This window comes from Lathyrus oleraceus, chromosome 5 (assembly GCF_024323335.1).
Source record: "Lathyrus oleraceus cultivar Zhongwan6 chromosome 5, CAAS_Psat_ZW6_1.0, whole genome shotgun sequence".
NCBI lineage: Eukaryota > Viridiplantae > Streptophyta > Magnoliopsida > Fabales > Fabaceae > Lathyrus > Lathyrus oleraceus.
In genome coordinates this window covers 239,242,419-239,261,687 of record NC_066583.1, presented here as the reverse complement: position 1 = coordinate 239,261,687, position 19,269 = coordinate 239,242,419, and the positions used below count along the sequence as shown (strand labels likewise).

At 40.3% G+C, this 19,269-nt stretch overlaps 1 protein-coding gene across 1 annotated transcript; it reads right to left on the bottom strand.

Annotated features, from left to right (window-relative positions):
• Nucleotides 1-17,839: 17,839 nt before the first annotated feature.
• Nucleotides 17,840-18,696, bottom strand: LOC127083357 (uncharacterized). Its single transcript, XM_051023663.1, has 2 exons — nt 18,161-18,696; nt 17,840-18,036 (listed from the first exon to the last, which is right to left on the bottom strand). The coding sequence occupies exons 1-2, from the start codon at nt 18,593-18,595 to the stop codon at nt 17,923-17,925; spliced, it is 549 nt and encodes a 182-aa protein (XP_050879620.1). The 5' UTR covers nt 18,596-18,696; the 3' UTR covers nt 17,840-17,922.
• Nucleotides 18,697-19,269: the final 573 nt, after the last annotated feature.

The following is a 19,269-nucleotide window of genomic DNA, read 5'->3' as shown; positions in this document are numbered from 1 at the left end:
TCTTGATGTTGTTTGGTGTTATTGAAGCGCAACAGTTGAACATGAAGCTCCCTATAGTTGAATGGCACAAAGAACCTGGCTCATGGATGCTTGCCTTTGCTTGCAATCTAATCTGCCATGGATGGGCCTCTTTTGAAAACAGCAGTGGAATATGGCTCTACAACTGGAGGAAAGTGGTTGGAATGGACTCAAGATGTTGTTGGAATGATGTTTAGGCAAAGCAAGGTTCAGTTTTCTTTGGAAGTGTCTTGACAGTTTTGGAGAATGCACCAAATGAAGGTTTTTAGGATGAGTGGTGGATGAATCCTGGTTTGATGTGTTGATGGTTGCAGCTGATTTAAGATGATGCTTAGATGGTGAAAAAGCAATGGCCAAGTTTCAGGTTCTTGGAAGCTCTTGAATGGTTTTTAGAAAAAATGGCCAAAGTGGTTTTTGAGTATGAGTGAATTTCTATTGGTTTTGTGCTGTCCAAATGTTGTTTGTCCATGACAGAAAATGTATTTGATTCTTATCACAAGCCAGGCCAGGTTAGGTTACTTGGTGTTTTTTGGAATAGGTCTTGAAAAGTGCAAGAAGAGGTTTTTTGAAGATGAATGAGAGGTTGGTTTTTCTACTGTCAAGATGAGGAAAATGTGTAGTGTTCACAATTACAATAGATGATCCTGACATCTGCTGTTTGGAGTTTGACAGGCTTTGTCTCTTTGGAGTTTGGACTGTTTTGATAAATGCAAGTGAGAGGGGTTTTGGTTGGTCTGCTACTGCTCTTTCATGACAGTAAGTGAGGCTTTGATGTTCTTGTTTTATGTTGCTTTCTGAACAGCCTTTGCCATTTTGTGGAAATGCCAAGGATTAGTATGGATGAATGAGTGGAGTTCTTGGTTTTTGCTGTGAAATGGTGTTAATCATGACAGAAAAAAAATAATGGTGAAAGTCTGCTGTTGGTTGGCAAGGCAGGGTTTGTGTTATTTGGAAGCTTGGACAGAAAAATGGAAAATGCAAAGCAAGGTCAAATGCAGTTTTAGGATCAGTGCTTTTTTTTCTGCAATGTGTTTGGTCGTGGCTGCAATTGGTTTCATGACAGGAAAATGATGGAGGGTATGGTCAAGCCAGGCTTAGTTCATTGAGTGTTTTACAGAAAAATGGAAAATGTCAAGATGTGTTTTTGAGAGAGCCAAGGGTTTTCTTGCTGCAGGATGTTGGCTGCTACTTGCTTCACCATGATGAATAGGTGTGCTGTTTGGTATTGTTAGCCATGCCTTTTCTCTTGACAGTTTTGACAGAAAATTTAGAATGCCAAACAGCCAGGTCAGGTTTCAGAGAGTGTTTTGTGTGCAAATGTTGGCTGCTGCTACTCTTCCATGACAGGAAAATGAGGTATAGAATACTGTCTTGAGCCAAGCTTTCTCTTTGGAGTTTTACAGAAAAATTTTGGAAATGGCCAAAGTGCAATTTTTAGAACAAGGTTTTTATGCTGTGTTGTGGCTGCCAAACTGGTTTCATTTTGATGAAAATGGTGGTGAAACACAATGCAAGCTTAAGTCTTTGGTGAGCTTTTGACAGAAAATTCTGAAAATGCCAAAGCAAGGTCAAAAAATGAGGGAGTAAGTGAAGGTGGTTTTTGCTGGTTTGGAGGCTCTCATTCTGGTTCACAAAATGACAGAAAATCTTCCTAAAATCTGCTGTTGGATGTTGCTAGCAGGTTTTGTGTTTTTGACAGCTTTTTGAAATGCAAGTAAGAGGGGTTCAGCCTCCATGATTTCTGTTATGCAAGGTGTTTTTTTGATGGCTACTAGCTGCAATTGAATCTCAAAATGTCAGCAAAAAATCATGCCTAAGGTCTGCTCCTTTTGGTACAAGGCATGGCATGGAAGTATGGATGAAAGTGTCCTTTTGTTCCAAAATTCAAGCAAGTAGGACATGGCCTTGATGGGTGCAAGTACTGCATAATTTGAGCTTGCAAACAAACTTTAAATGATATTTCTGAGCTATTCCAATTGGCCAAATGGTAGAAAAATGTTTATATCAAAAAGTCAACCATTGGTCAAACTTGCATTTAAATGAGATAAGTCAAAAAATGCCATTTTGATTGGTGAAGTTTTGGCTCATGAAATTTATATTTTTGGAAAGAGGGGATCAAATGTGACTTGTAGGAAAAAACCCCCACCAAAATTGGCCAAACGGTTTGAGAGATATGGCCTTTTGAAGTTCAAGAATTTCTGAAATCGATTCGATCATAACTTGCCAACCACACATGGGAATTAAGAGTTCTTGGACTTTTTGGAAATGGGAGAACAAGATCTTCAACTTTCATGTTGGGCAAAAATTCATTTGGAGCTTGTATCATGATGTAATTTTGAGGATCAAGACTTTCCATTTTTGGTAAGTTTCAGTTACAGGTCCAGTTTCCATTTTTGGAAATTTCTGATCTGGCTTCAAATTCTTCCATGATGGTGTTTGACATGATATATGAAGACTATTCGGCCATGAATAAGCTCTCTCAAACCAAATCCAATCATCAAATCACTGATTAAATGGACAGTTGACCAACAGTTGACTTTTAGGGTTTCTGCCTGACTGAGCCTCTTCTGATGAATTCCAAACCCTAATTCCTTGAGAACTTGACTTCAAATGATGTCCCAAGTTGTATGGACTCTTGATTATTGATCATGGTGCCCAAATTCCACAAGAATGGCCACCATCCACTGCTTTGACTGACTGTTGACTGTCTAGGGTTTTTGACTGTTTGTGCATGAACTGATGATCTCCAAGCCTTCAACCCTTGACTTGAACACTTCAAATAGACCTCCAAGTCATGTGAACTTGTTGGACAAACCCTAAGGCCTTGGCTCCTTGAGAAATGCACTTGCTTGCTTGGTTGACTGATCTCCTGATCAGTTTGACCTAATTTCTTGATTGGCTTGCACTTGAGGCAGAAGAGGCAATGCAATGCTATGCAATGGACCATGATATGCTATGACCTAATATGAAAATGTATGTACAATGATAGGTGCAAATTTGAGGTGCTACAGCTGCCCCTATTCAATCAGCTGGGAACCCGAATGGATGATAGCAGTGGCTGTCAGACTTTCAGGGTAAACAGGGATTGAATACCAAGAACCGTAGAATTTGCACAACAGGGATCCACCAATGGAAACGTCCACTGGGATTTGATATTTATTACTGGGTATATATTTTTTTGGTTTTGTTTTTAAAGGGTACAGCCACGTCCAGACATCGCAATGACGATGAATGGGGGAAAGAAATCACAACTAGATGCCAACGGACAACTAGGAAAAACTCAACGTTTACCAAGACCAACGGAGAGGTAACCAGACATTAATGAATGACTGGAAGGGATACAACCATACGTCAACGGACGAAATGGGAAAAACTCAACGTTTACCAATACCAACGGAGAGGTAACCAACTGGGGACGACCAGGAAAAACTCGACGTTTATCGAAACCAACGGAGAGGTAACCAGACATTAATGAATGACTGGAAGGGAGGACTCGACCAGACATCGACGGATGAATGGGAGAAGACTCGACGTTTACAGACATCGCAAGATGATGTTTACAGACACCAAAAAGATCGACCAGACATTTACAGATGAATGGGAATACTCGACGTTTACAGACATCGAAAGATGATGTTTACAGACACCAAAAAAAAAGATCGACCAGACATTTACAGATGAATGGGAATAAGAGAAACACAACCAGACGTCAACGGACGACTGGGAAAAACTCGTCGTTTATCGAAACCAACGGAGAGGTAAATCCACATGGGGAGGGTACAACTAGACATTACCGGATGACTAGGAAAAACTCGACGTTTATCGACACCAACGGAGAGGAGTAACCAAACATTAATGAATGAATGGAAGGGATACAACCATACGTCAACGGACGAAATGGGAAAAACTCAACGTTTACCAAGACCAACGGAGAGGTAAATCCACGTGGGGACAGGTACAACTAGACATCATCGGATGACTAGGAAAAAACTCGACGTTTATCGACACCAACGGAGAGGAGGAAACTTCTCTTGGGAAGGAGGACACAACCAAATCATCGACGGATGATCGGGAAAAACTCGACGTTTATCGACACCAACGGAGAGGAGAATACTTCTTCGGTCTGAATACCGGAAAATTGGCCTTGTGCCATGAGTACATCGACCTGATCGTCGGAAACTCCTTCGGTCTGAATACCGGAAAATTGGCCTTGTGCCATGAGTACATCGACCTGATCGTCGGAAACTCCTTCGGTCTGAATACCGGAAAATTGGCCTTGTGCCATGAGTACATCGACCTGATCGTCGGAAACTCCTTCGGTCTGAATACCGGAAAATTGGCCTTGTGCCATGAGTACATCGACCTGATCGTCGGAAACTCCTTTGGTCTGAATACCGGGAAATCATAAGTACATATTATCTATAGCCGTCAAAACGTAGATAATACACTCGCATGGAAGATTATCCATAACCGGGTTGTAGGTTGTGAGATGGATAAATGACCGAACAGAAAGGCATCGGGGGACCAGGCTGGGTATGCAAAGATGACCAATCAAAAGAGGATAAAGTTGCTAACTCGGAGCGAGTATCCAAAAAAGAAAGTGAGGACCCAATGGGGAAAATACTGCTTGATCAAGGCAAGTATCCAGAGGGGAAAGAATATCAATATCACAAACCGGATACTGATAACTGCAAGGAGGGGATTACATCTACCGGTTTGTAGGCAGAAAACCACGGAAAAGTAACCAGTCATCGATAGGATGAGCACAAAGGGTTAACTCCAATCAAGGGGATGAGAGTGGGATTTTACAACTACCAACTAGTAGGTAGAAAACCACAAAGATAGGACTTACAGCTACCGGTTTGTAGGTAGAGGCCACAAACGAATCTACTGAGAGACGGAGTGAGAAAAAAGGATTTACAACTACCGGGTAGTGGGTAGAAGACCGAAAAATTCCGCTGAGGATAAGATGAATGAGTGCCGGTTAGTGAGCGATTATTCATTTATGCCCCAGGGAAGCACAGGAGACAGCCAACAGGAAGCCAATTTAGGATCGATCCAAAAAGGCAGACTGAATCAAGACTCATCCTAATGAGGAAAGAACTCAATAGGGAGAACCCATCCCATTAGGGAGGGAACGGAAGCAACCGTCATCCACGAGGATATATCTCAGTGGGGAAATGGCAGGAAAGGATAGACACTTTCTGCTTAAGGGGTTGGCTCTACATGGAGAGATCAGACATACCCAACTCTGCTAGGAAAATCTACTGGAGAGATCTGTATCACCAAATAGCAGGAGGCAACAATCAACAGATACCCGGCGACAGCTGCAACATGAGTATCCAAATGCTATGATTATGCATGTATGCATTCTACCTAAAACATATGATGAATGCTGACAAACAGACATGCTCCAACCAACGGTCCGGGAATCAACCATCCGGAGAGAAAACCAAAGTCACCAGAGAGCCAAGAAGATCCACTGGAGGCTGGGACAATAGGAAACAATCAACATCCTGCAGGGGAGAAAGGCCACCCGAGGCTTCCGGAGGGATCGTCGGTCACAACCGGAGAGAAGAGTTCAACATACAAGTGGATGCGCCACAACAACTTGTGCTAGAGATACCAAGAAGCAATCAGATCTCTGATGAAGATAGATAGGCATTGAGAAAGCTTTTCATACCAATAACTCCGTTGGGGAATCTATCTGAGGGACATGATGGAGTACTGGGATGTCAATTTGCAAAATACTGAATCTTCCAAGAAAAGCACCCATGCTGGGGAGAGATGAAGACTGCTCTGCTGGAGAGGCGAAAGTTGAAGTCTTCGGTAAACACTCTGCTTGGGGAACTGCCCCACAAAAATATTTCAACAGCAACCTTGCTGGGAATGCCCCACGGTAGGGCTCAAACAAACCTATATTGGAGATGCCCCACAATAGGGCTAACAGGGACCTGGAGGAAGAATGTCGTACTGCCGGGAACATGAAGATAAACAACTTCAACCAACACTGCACTGAGCAAATTCACTGAGGAGAGACCATACGAGGTTCTGCAGGACAAAGATACAGTCATGCTCGAGATACGAACAATTGTCTTACCTGCTGGTAATCATACCACCCCCGGGAGAGCACCGTGGGTCTCCTAAGTATCCTTCCATCATTGTGAACGTTCACTTTGTTTAAGAACAATTTTTTTGAAAAATTTGTTTATTTTGAAAACAATGATACTTTATCAATTAAAACATGCAAAACGTTTGTTGAGTTGAAACAAATAAGAGTGCAAATAATTGGATGAAAAGCTCAAATTGATGTGATGGAATGGTAGTCTGCAAAGGGCGAGACTCCATAGATCTGTACAAGTTTGAAATCGGTGATATATATTGGAGAGGGCTACATCGAACATAATGACCTTTCCTCTACCATTCTGAATTTGCGATGTATTCAAAGCTTCAGTCGACGACGAGTCGAGAATCCCTGACGGATGACAGATATAGAGCACAGTCTTGTCAAGATGCAGTTACTTGCCAAATCCCTAATTTTTGCCTAGATTGCCCCAGTGTGAGGTGTTCAATCTAGCGGGATGCAAATTCTTTTTTTTTTCAATGTCTCTAACTTTTGCCTGGATCGCCCTTTCGGGTTTTCAATCCACCGAGACGCTCCTTTTTGCCTAAGTCGCCCTTTGGGGTGTTCAACTTAGCGAGCTGTTTGATTTTTTTCTTTTTGTTTAGGCGAAGTATTTCTTGACTGCACCAGGATTCACAGGACGAGTGAACTTCTTCATCCATTGTAGTAAGTGTCAGAACACTGCCTGAAGAGGCTCTTTTGACAACATATTGGACATTCATAGCTTGGGGGTTCACTTGCCCCTGGAATCGGGTACAAAAGACAAGACTTTCTTGAGCACAAGGTTCCTCGGAACACACGAGGCTTGATCTTCTTGTCGAATGCTTTTTCACTCTCTGCTGATATGACTGACCATGACACATGGCAGTTGATCTCTTCCTTTCGATCGGATTCACTTGGTCGTAGTGACTCTGAATCCATTCAGCATCAGTCAACTTGGGACTTTGAGGGTGCTTTTGTTCTTTTGTTTCTTTCTTTCTTTTTCTTTCTTTTGATTTCGATTTCTTTTGATTTTTTTTTTTTTGATTTTGATTTTGCACCCTCCTCTTTCTTTTTTTCTTTTTCTCTCTTTTTTTGATACGTGCCCCAGTTGGCTGTTCTGCTGATTCTCGAGATGCAGCTGAGTGATCTTCTTTTCTTGCTCAAGAGGTCGGGAAATCTCGTCAGGAATCCCTTTAACATCATCTTCGTCCGCTTCGAATACAGGGAATTCAAAATTGGGAGATGACGTCCGATCACTATGTTCAATGGGTTTGAGAAACAACCTGCATAAAGATTTTGATATGAAAAGCTCTTTGAAAAACAAACAAGACAATCGTTATGCAGATGAAAAAATTGCTTTTATTCTTGTTTTTTAAGGTTTTTTGGTGATCACCAATTTCATGCAAAAAGCGAAAAGGGAAAACAAATGGAAAAACAAATGTTTTAACATGAATTATTTGAATGAAAATATCATTGCACAAAATGTTGCCAACAATGTCATCACTTCTCCTTTTGGCATGGGAGAAGGGTTTTTAAACAAAGTGATTATTACAAGGACTTATGAACAACTGTAGGAACGCCCACAGTGACCCAATTGTGATAGATCCCACCAGGGATGACAACTGTCAGTATCTCTTGCATCAGCAACTTCTGCTTTCTGAACAAACCTTTCTGAAGAAAAAGTCGGCGCCAGCCCAGGACTTGTTATCTTCAAGCTTGATTATCACGGGGACCCAAGTCTTCAAAGTTCAGAATACCTGACCTCACGAGGTCTTGAACCTTCATCTTCAACTGGAAACAGACTATCCACATCATGACCAGGAGCACCCGAATGATACACACAATGTTGTTCAGGCCTATACCACCACCGAGGGTTGACGGGTATGGGCGGCGGGTCTCTGGGAGTAATCAAGTTCCGCTCTATCAACGAGGGACAGAGCTCGGCGTAGGACATGGGGATTGGATCAAAAATGATCTTCTTCCTCTCATTACTCGTACTGGCTTGCTGGGAAGCCTGCTGCTGAGGACGATGTTGTTGATGCTGATATTGCTGAGTTGACCTTCTCTGCTGTTGTTGAGGTTGAGTTGCTGGAATAGTCACAACAGCAGCCTGACGATACTGTCCTCTGTTCACACTCCTCCGTCGGTGCACAACATTTGTTTCAATCTCTCCCCTTTTGGGTGCCCCAGCGGATGGCTTCTTAGTACTCGAGGAACTTGAAGAGCCAGGATGGCGAACCGGAGCGCGGGTTGCTCTGACATTAACAGTCTCTGCAGCAAGAGGCTGTTCACTGATGCTGATCCCCTTCAATTCATCATCCACGGCATAATCATCGACGAGAATGGTGACAGCAACATTCTCATGAACGGGTACATCCACTGGTGAAGCACGATGGACTAGTGGAATCACGGCTTCCAGTCTCTGGGCTAAGGCACGCAGCTCCTCTTGCCCCTGAACAACTCCTTGCATCATCGTCATAAAATGGGCCATGTTAGCCCTCATCTCAGCCAACTCTGTCTGAACCTGGTCCATACTCCTCTGTTGATTCAATCTGGTTGAGTAGCGGTGTGGACGACAATCAGCAATCCTGTCTCAGTCAAAGTGAGAACTCTCTCCCAAACATGTCTGCAATGCAAGGATGTGCATGATATGCATGATATGCATGATATGGGTACTATTTTGTCATGAATGATCCTGATAAAGGATATGAGTATGCGAGTTAACTTTTTTCATGCATTATTATTTTTAAAAATAAGTATGCTATGATGCAAATGATGGAGCCAAGACTGGTCAGGCTGTGCATTTCAAGGCACAGGGTCAAAGCTTCGGCTTGAACTCTGATCACAAACATCTGAAACCCAAAGTCAATCTGATCAACTGGCATCTGAAACCAATCTGAGGAACCAAGTCACCATAAATCCGACTTGGGGAGTTCCGAAATAAACGAAACTGGAGATTACATCACTATCATCACAGGAACATCCATTGAACTGATGACAGCCAGCTCCTCTGAACAGGTACTCTCAAATTCAACCCGGGGATCCGAAATAAACGGAACCCGCTGATAAACCACGGACAGAACTCCGGCGTCCCAGAAATAAATGTCCATAATTCACAGTCACCATCTGTACCGAGAGTCACCAACTGTACCTGTTAAAATGATCAATCCCCCCCACTCACGGGTGTCATCTAGGCCAGGGTAAGGTCGAGAGAAACGCAGCATAAATAACCTTTCGCAGAATATCATCCTGTGCACACCCGATGTATGCACCGATAATATCCCACCAGGGTCTGAACTGCTCGTGATATCAATGTTCCGCTAAGTGGCGCCATACCACCCGCTTCCCATGAATCACTCTATTCCTAGGTTTCCTAGATTTCACTCATAGCCTGGGTATTGGGCCTTTTACCTCGAGTAACTCCCACCCCAAACAGAGAAACACAGCACAGCCAGCAAATGAATATGAATGAATGCAAACATTAATGCAAACCATAAATGCAAACAATAAATGCACATATATACAATGAATGCAATAAATAACAGCACAAAGCAACCAAAACCCTAACCTAGAGAGCGCTAGGAGAGACTCGCTTAGGGAAGATGGACCAGCACAGGTCAACTTCTTCTATTCCCCAGCAGAGTCGCCAGCTGTCGCATCACGCGAAAAACCGGCGGGAAAACAAGAACAACAGAGCCGCCACCGTGCGTTATTTATCCCAAAAGAGGGAAAGGAAACGCTCAGAGTAAACCTGGGAAAGAACATGGTCTCGCGACCAAAGAGAATGGGTTCGGGAGTCGGTTATGCGAAGGGAAGGTATTAGCACCCCTACGCATCCGTAGTACTCTACGGGATCCACGCACAAAAGGAAGGAATATTGGTTGCTAAACACTGCTCACACACACACACACACTGGCTGAAAGAGACACAAGAAAACAAAAGAGACTGACTCGGCAGGATATCGTATCCTGGGCCTACTTAGTCTATCAGGCATAGACATCAGAGTCGAAGTAGTTCGGACTGGGGAAACGACACATGCTCGCTAGGATATCGCATCCTATGCATACGTATCTTCTCGGACGAGAGAAGAATCAGAGCATTCGTAGCTCGGCTAACACGCACACAAACAAACACAGGCAAAGGCAAACGTGGAGCCTGACTGCCAATCACTGGACTTATGTCAGCATCCGAACCTAAACACACGCAAAGAGGCAAACGTGGAGCCCGACTGCCAATCACTGGACTTACATTGACATCCGAACCTAAACAACACAACAAATAGATAGGGAGTCGGGGACTCAGCCTATAACTGTCAAACGCACACAAACAAGACAGACAGCAAATGCTAAGGAGTCACAGACTCGAGCCTAGCAAAGGTCAGACAACACACACAAAAGAAAGAAAAGGCGCCCGGAGAGATCAGCTCAATCTCCTGCCTACATACTTCATCTGGTGTGAAGATCAGGGCGATGTAGTTCCCCTACAGAGGGATAAAGGACCTAGACTAACCAGATAACAGAGGGAGACACAACTAGGGAGACTACGACTCGAGCCTAGATGTTATCATGCAAATTCGTCCCTAAGTTAAGGTTTCTAGCTAACTGGCACAGGGAGCCAGCCTATCCTAAGCATGGCTTGCACAGGAAGCAAGCCACACACACACTTAACTTGCACAGGAAGCAAGCCAAGCAAAACCTACTTGCACAGGAAGCAAGTCTAAACTAATCCTAACTTGCACAGGAAGCAAGTCTAAACTAATCCTAACTTGCACAGGAAGCAAGTCAAACAATCCTAACTTGCACAGGATAGCACACACTATACACAAGCAAGTGGCTCAAACAAGGGTTAGGTTTAGTCGAGGGGTCATATCAACCTCGACAAACAAACCTCTGGAACTGGGTGAATGTTGCTCTTAACCTTGCCATTGAGAGACTAAGGTGAAGCAGATGAAAGGTGGGTGAAGATAAGACTTCACAGCTCTTATCCCTGGCCTGGGAGAGCTTAAGACAAGAATGTGTGGGTTCAGAAAGTGGGAACCCTTCTACACATTTAAAACTGACTCAACTGTACAATTGTACAAGATCTTGGGTTTGTATCTGCAATGCATCAACACAGTGGTGTGAGCAAAGCAGATGACACACTGAATAGTGGGGGATAGATTGCATATCCCTACCTTCCACCAATTGCCTCTTCACTTAGGAGGTCTTTGACTCTATGCAAGGACAAAATTAAACATCCACAAACATTGCCTCTTAAGGAGGACTTCAGACAGTTGCCTGGCCAAGTAACAGGCCAGGTCTTCCAGACTACATGAAGTAAAAGAGACATACCTCAATGCAAATTGCTTATACAAGCAAAGCAAAGCAAAAAGTTCACAAGGAACTAAGCAACTAAAGTACCTGAGATCAGTCAAGCACAGTTAGTATACAAGTCAAAGTTAAATCAAAATGAAACAGATGTCAACCAGTCAACACAAGCAAGTGAATGTGCAAGTCATGAAGCTTAAGGCATGTGAGCCAAACCACCTACAAACAAAACATGTTAGACAATGATATTTAGGCAAGCTCAATCAAAAAGAATTGGTCTCAATGGCCATTTGGTGTTCCACCTGAAAACACAAGCTCAAAAGTGAGTAACAGGACCACTAGGGCAAGCCTAGGGTCAAAAATGAATGAGAAAGTCAAAACAGCAAGGGGCAAGCATCCAAAATCATGTTCAAACCATTAAGAAACACGAACACTTGGGTTCACATACATATCAATCACTATCATCATTTCATGAACCATTTAGGTCAAAGTATGGCAAACAGAAGCTCATAGAAGTCAACAGCAAGACTTGCATCAAAAGTCAACTAAAACATTTCCAAAAATCACCAAATAAATCATGGTCAATTCTAACACATAGCATGGTAAGCATGTCAAATTTCACCTCATTTGGACAAGTGGAAGGCAGTCAATGAAAATCAGAAAGTCAAAGCAATTTTGAACATGCTCAATGAAGTCAAACAAACATGCATCAACTTAGAAAAATCATAAGTCAAGAATGGTGTATGATAAATGAATGGGACTAAAACCATGGCAAAGATGAGGATGTCTAGTTATCTCATGTAAAATTTCATGTCCATCTAATAAAGTATGAGAATTTCACAAATGAAATGGGACCAAATGTCACACAAGGTCAACATATGACTAACCAGGGGAGAAAATCTCAAACAATTAGGAAATGCCACAAATAAATCCACAAAAAGTCACATGTAAACTAGACATACAATAGTAGGTTCATGCAAAAAATCAGATTAATTGGAGGTCAAGAAGCATGGTAATGAAAATCATGAAGTTGGACATCAATGGTGTGACACAAATTGTCACACCCTAATTCAAAAAATCATATCTCACAAACCACAAATGATAAATTCACAAGCTCTACACCAAAATCACCATGAATGTGTCTAGTTTAAGCACAAAAAATTTGGGAGCCATTGGATACATTCTCATCATTTCACAATTGATTTGGCAAAGTGTACAAAATTTGGTCACATGTCACAAACCCTAGCAACATTTAAAAACCACTCATCCAAAAATTCTGGAAAAATAATGATAAAATACTAGAGGTCATGATGAACACGACACAAAAACTCCCATTGAATTTGGATCAAAAATGAGCAAGTTATGATTTTTGCAAGATTGGTAATTAAAATGTGAAATTAATTTGGATTAATAAAGCAAGAATGGCAAAGTTGTAATTCCATAATCCACTTAATTAAACACGGTCGTTTTGGCCATAAAATGAAATGTTTTGATTGGTCAATGAGTTTCAGGCCATGCATACGTGAGAAATGTGAAGAAAAATTCTGGGCAAATATTGGGATTAGGGTTTCAATCTTCATCCCTCTCAAAAATCGTGATTTCAAAATCTTGCCCAAAAATCTCAATTGAGGACATCAACATGATCAGCAAGCAATGGCAAACAAGAATCCACCATCATTTTTCATTAAAACACCACACAAGCCAAGAATCGAGCAAAGTAAATAAGCATCATCAAACTTCCAAACAGCATAACTTCATGAATAAGCAATCATTTTCAAAAAGAAAAGCATCATGACACTCAGCATCAAGAGACCTTTTAAAATCATGTATTGATTAAACAAAAGGGGGGGGGGGTCGAATTCATACCAAAAATTGAAGGACAGTTGTGTTCTTGATGTTGTTTGGTGTTATTGAAGCGCAACAGTTGAACATGAAGCTCCCTATAGTTGAATGGCACAAAGAACCTGGCTCATGGATGCTTGCCTTTGCTTGCAATCTAATCTGCCATGGATGGGCCTCTTTTGAAAACAGCAGTGGAATATGGCTCTACAGCTGGAGGAAAGTGGTTGGAATGGACTCAAGATGTTGTTGGAATGATGTTTAGGCAAAGCAAGGTTCAGTTTTCTTTGGAAGTGTCTTGACAGTTTTGGAGAATGCACCAAATGAAGGTTTTTAGGATGAGTGGTGGATGAATCCTGGTTTGATGTGTTGATGGTTGCAGCTGATTTAAGATGATGCTTAGATGGTGAAAAAGCAATGGCCAAGTTTCAGGTTCTTGGAAGCTCTTGAATGGTTTTTAGAAAAAATGGCCAAAGTGGTTTTTGAGTATGAGTGAATTTCTATTGGTTTTGTGCTGTCCAAATGTTGTTTGTCCATGACAGAAAATGTATTTGATTCTTATCACAAGCCAGGCCAGGTTAGGTTACTTGGTGTTTTTTGGAATAGGTCTTGAAAAGTGCAAGAAGAGGTTTTTTGAAGATGAATGAGAGGTTGGTTTTTCTACTGTCAAGATGAGGAAAATGTGTAGTGTTCACAATTACAATAGATGATCCTGACATCTGCTGTTTGGAGTTTGACAGGCTTTGTCTCTTTGGAGTTTGGACTGTTTTGATAAATGCAAGTGAGAGGGGTTTTGGTTGGTCTGCTACTGCTCTTTCATGACAGTAAGTGAGGCTTTGATGTTCTTGTTTTATGTTGCTTTCTGAACAGCCTTTGCCATTTTGTGGAAATGCCAAGGATTAGTATGGATGAATGAGTGGAGTTCTTGGTTTTTGCTGTGAAATGGTGTTACTCATGACAGAAAAAAAATAATGGTGAAAGTCTGCTGTTGGTTGGCAAGGCAGGGTTTGTGTTATTTGGAAGCTTGGACAGAAAAATGGAAAATGCAAAGCAAGGTCAAATGCAGTTTTAGGATCAGTGCTTTTTTTTCTGCAATGTGTTTGGTCGTGGCTGCAATTGGTTTCATGACAGGAAAATGATGGAGGGTATGGTCAAGCCAGGCTTAGTTCATTGAGTGTTTTACAGAAAAATGGAAAATGTCAAGATGTGTTTTTGAGAGAGCCAAGGGTTTTCTTGCTGCAGGATGTTGGCTGCTACTTGCTTCACCATGATGAATAGGTGTGCTGTTTGGTATTGTTAGCCATGCCTTTTCTCTTGACAGTTTTGACAGAAAATTTAGAATGCCAAACAGCCAGGTCAGGTTTCAGAGAGTGTTTTGTGTGCAAATGTTGGCTGCTGCTACTCTTCCATGACAGGAAAATGAGGTATAGAATACTGTCTTGAGCCAAGCTTTCTCTTTGGAGTTTTACAGAAAAATTTTGGAAATGGCCAAAGTGCAATTTTTAGAACAAGGTTTTTATGCTGTGTTGTGGCTGCCAAACTGGTTTCATTTTGATGAAAATGGTGGTGAAACACAATGCAAGCTTAAGTCTTTGGTGAGCTTTTGACAGAAAATTCTGAAAATGCCAAAGCAAGGTCAAAAAATGAGGGAGTAAGTGAAGGTGGTTTTTGCTGGTTTGGAGGCTCTCATTCTGGTTCACAAAATGACAGAAAATCTTCCTAAAATCTGCTGTTGGATGTTGCTAGCAGGTTTTGTGTTTTTGACAGCTTTTTGAAATGCAAGTAAGAGGGGTTCAGCCTCCATGATTTCTGTTATGCAAGGTGTTTTTTTGATGGCTACTAGCTGCAATTGAATCTCAAAATGTCAGCAAAAAATCATGCCTAAGGTCTGCTCCTTTTGGTACAAGGCATGGCATGGAAGTATGGATGAAAGTGTCCTTTTGTTCCAAAATTCAAGCAAGTAGGACATGGCCTTGATGGGTGCAAGTACTGCATAATTTGAGCTTGCAAACAAACTTTAAATGATATTTCTGAGCTATTCCAATTGGCCAAATGGTAGAAAAATGTTTATATCAAAAAGTCAACCATTGGTCAAACTTGCATTTAAATGAGATAAGTCAAAAAATGCCATTTTGATTGGTGAAGTTTTGGCTCATGAAATTTATATTTTTGGAAAGAGGGGATCAAATGTGACTTGTAGGAAAAAACCCCACCAAAATTGGCCAAACGGTTTGAGAGATATGGCCTTTTGAAGTTCAAGAATTTCTGAAATCGATTCGATCATAACTTGCCAACCACACATGGGAATTAAGAGTTCTTGGACTTTTTGGAAATGGGAGAACAAGATCTTCAACTTTCATGTTGGGCAAAAATTCATTTGGAGCTTGTATCATGATGTAATTTTGAGGATCAAGACTTTCCATTTTTGGTAAGTTTCAGTTACAGGTCCAGTTTCCATTTTTGGAAATTTCTGATTTGGCTTCAAATTCTTCCATGATGGTGTTTGACATGATATATGAAGACTATTCGGCCATGAATAAGCTCTCTCAAACCAAATCCAATCATCAAATCACTGATTAAATGGACAGTTGACCAACAGTTGACTTTTAGGGTTTCTGCCTGACTGAGCCTCTTCTGATGAATTCCAAACCCTAATTCCTTGAGAACTTGACTTCAAATGATGTCCCAAGTTGTATGGACTCTTGATTATTGATCATGGTGCCCAAATTCCACAAGAATGGCCACCATCCACTGCTTTGACTGACTGTTGACTGTCTAGGGTTTTTGACTGTTTGTGCATGAACTGATGATCTCCAAGCCTTCAACCCTTGACTTGAACACTTCAAATAGACCTCCAAGTCATGTGAACTTGTTGGACAAACCCTAAGGCCTTGGCTCCTTGAGAAATGCACTTGCTTGCTTGGTTGACTGATCTCCTGATCAGTTTGACCTAATTTCTTGATTGGCTTGCACTTGAGGCAGAAGAGGCAATGCAATGCTATGCAATGGACCATGATATGCTATGACCTAATATGAAAATGTATGTACAATGATAGGTGCAAATTTGAGGTGCTACACACCCGGAGATACGTAGGAGCATGATTTGAAAATCTTGTCAGACCCATTAATAAAAAACTTAGGTTTAGTCCACTTAATGCAAAAATTCAAAAAACATTTTCTCTTTTCTTTTGTCATATTCTTCTAAGCTAATTCGAGAAGCCTAATTCTAGAAGCCTAACATTTCTAAGTTAACACTAACGTGCACAACTAACCTAATGGTTCTCGTTGAGTACAACGGGAATGAGGGGGTGCTAATATCTTCCCATTGCATAATCGACTATCGAACCCTGATATTGGTTGCGACGACCATAATCATTTTCGTTCTTTCCTGAGTTTTATCGATATTTCCCTTTTTCCTTTTTAGGAATAACTAAAGTTCAGTGGCGACTCTATTTAGTCCATCATACGAGCATGCCATTGTGCTTCACTATGTCGTGTTCTCATTTTTTCGAGGTGCAATAACTATCAACCATAAATTCCCCATGATAAAGTAGTCTAATCAAATTGTATGAAATTCTATTGCATTGTAGTAATGTTGTAGAATACATTCTCAAATAATGGTCGTTAGACCACTCGTAAATATTTCTCCTACAAAAGACATTTTTCTAAATGCGACTAATTCTCTTGAGAGAATTTCACAAAATATTTGGAAAGGTTAACTCGTAGAAAGGTAAGAAAGGGGGTCTGAAAACTCAAAGAGAAAAAATAAAATAACAAATAGAATTTTTTTAAAATTTGGACATGAATTGAGTGCTAACTAAAGGTCTTTGTTTATATAGAGACAATTCAAGTTACAATCCATTGTTTATATAAAGATAATTCAAGTTACAATCCATTAACGAAAAATTATTCGAGTGTTATTAAAGATGACAGTTAGTTAGAAAAACACATAAGAGGTATTTTGGGAGTGGAAGTTTAGTCAAGTTGAACAGGAGGGATAGAATTGAGAAAGAAGTGACACAATCTCACACTCAATCACAACTTACTCAATTAATGTTGTCTGTAATGACAATTAATCAAAACTGTTATTTGGGATGAAGTCAATTTCAAATTTAATTAATCCTTTTAAAATTTAAAATTTCTATAAAAATTGGATTAATACTAAGGCAAACCCAAACTTATGCGTGTCCCCAACCAAACAAGTTGTGTGTGGTAGTATTATTTATTGGCATCACTCCCTCCGATGGCAAAACTTCTATGCACACCCCAAAATAGACTATGTCTACCCAAAATGTGAAAGTTGACGAATGTTAGATTCTACATAGTTCTTCAATTCACTATCCACAATTGAACTTTGTTAAGTATCCACATTTGAACTTTATCATGAGCTTTGACAAATATTTCAACATTAAAATGTTCCAATTGTTAATGGGGAAGGTAACGAGGTATACATCAACTTGCAATAATGGCCATTACTAAGTACAATTGTTTTTGGCTTGATGCACCCCTAGTTTAATTCGATCTTGCATATTTTCATTCATAAAAAAACAGATTTAGCAAGGAGAAGAGATAAACATGAAAGTAAAGCACGTTGCTTATTGAACCAATACCAATATCAACAAAATCAAAATAACATTGTAAACATAACTCTATTTAAAAATCTCCATCTTTGAAAGACTTTTGTAGCATCACATGTGCAATGGAGTCTCTCTTCGCCTTCCATTTCTTGAACTGTTTTGAGGCAGCTTTCAATGCCCGGCCCCATTGCTGGATCATATAAAGCAACCACAAGTTATTACAAACAAATACATCAAATTCAAACAATGTCTTAAAGTTTAATTTACTAACTTCAAACTTTGAGTTTAAAAAAAAAACAAGTTCCGAGGAATACCTTATTATTGATGATGGGATTCCATGCACATTTGACCCTTGGAGGTGTTGGTGAAAAATCAGAACCCATCTTCTTGTTCTTAGTAACTTTCTTAACGAAATCAAATTTGAGATTGAAGGAACCAGAACTGAATTTCTTTCTAACCTTAGAACCAACCTTGTTGACACTGCATCTAGCTCCTAAGCCAAAGTCATAGGAAAGTTTCTTCGGAGTGATGAGATCCAAATCCATGGGGCAGTAGGGTCGAGGAACTAAAGGGGACCAGATTGTGCTTTGAGAGTAGTCAAAATCATAAGCAGAGTTGTCTGGGAATTTGCAGAGAAGCTCTAATGACATGAATGGCTCTAAATACTCAACAACTTTTGTAGTATTCAGCAACAATGGTCGTTGTTGTTGTTCTTCTTCTGGTTCGTCTTGTTGTTCTGTCATTGCCATATCAGAGTGACCGTTTGGTTAGTTACTTTTTCTAAACACTCTGTTTTCGTTGGATTGGGCTTTCTTTGCCTTGTAAAAGAGAAAAGGTGAAGAGACAAATAAACGACAAGAAAAGTAGCCGTTACCACAACTTGTAATTTGCAATATAATACTATTATTAAATAAATAAAACAATAAAATACTAATAGTATACTGTATTTAATAAAAAGTTGGAACACACACAGAGACATCTTGAGTTTAATTTGAGGTCAGTTATGGTAGGTTTTTATGATAGCTTTGGTATATTAGTGTTAAATTATATACATTTCAATATACAAAAATTTGCACATGTATTTAATGATGTATTGATAATAATTAAGTTAATACAGTGTCTAACACTTATTTTACACCCACAACTCATATAATTTAAATACTTAGTTTAAGATATATATGTTAACATATAATAAGTTACTTTTTTTGGTTTGTTGTTTTTCTGTGCTATTTGTAAGATTGTAAAAGCATTTTTCTATAGCTAATTTTATCTGGTTCTTAGGCTATAAATATGATACATTATAGTGTATTGATTCAACTTTTATCATTTAAAAAAATATTTTTTTATTAATTTTTTCCGTCTTTCTTTGAATCTGTTTGCTTATGAGAAGAAAGTGAAAAGAGAAAAATAGATTAAGGAGAAT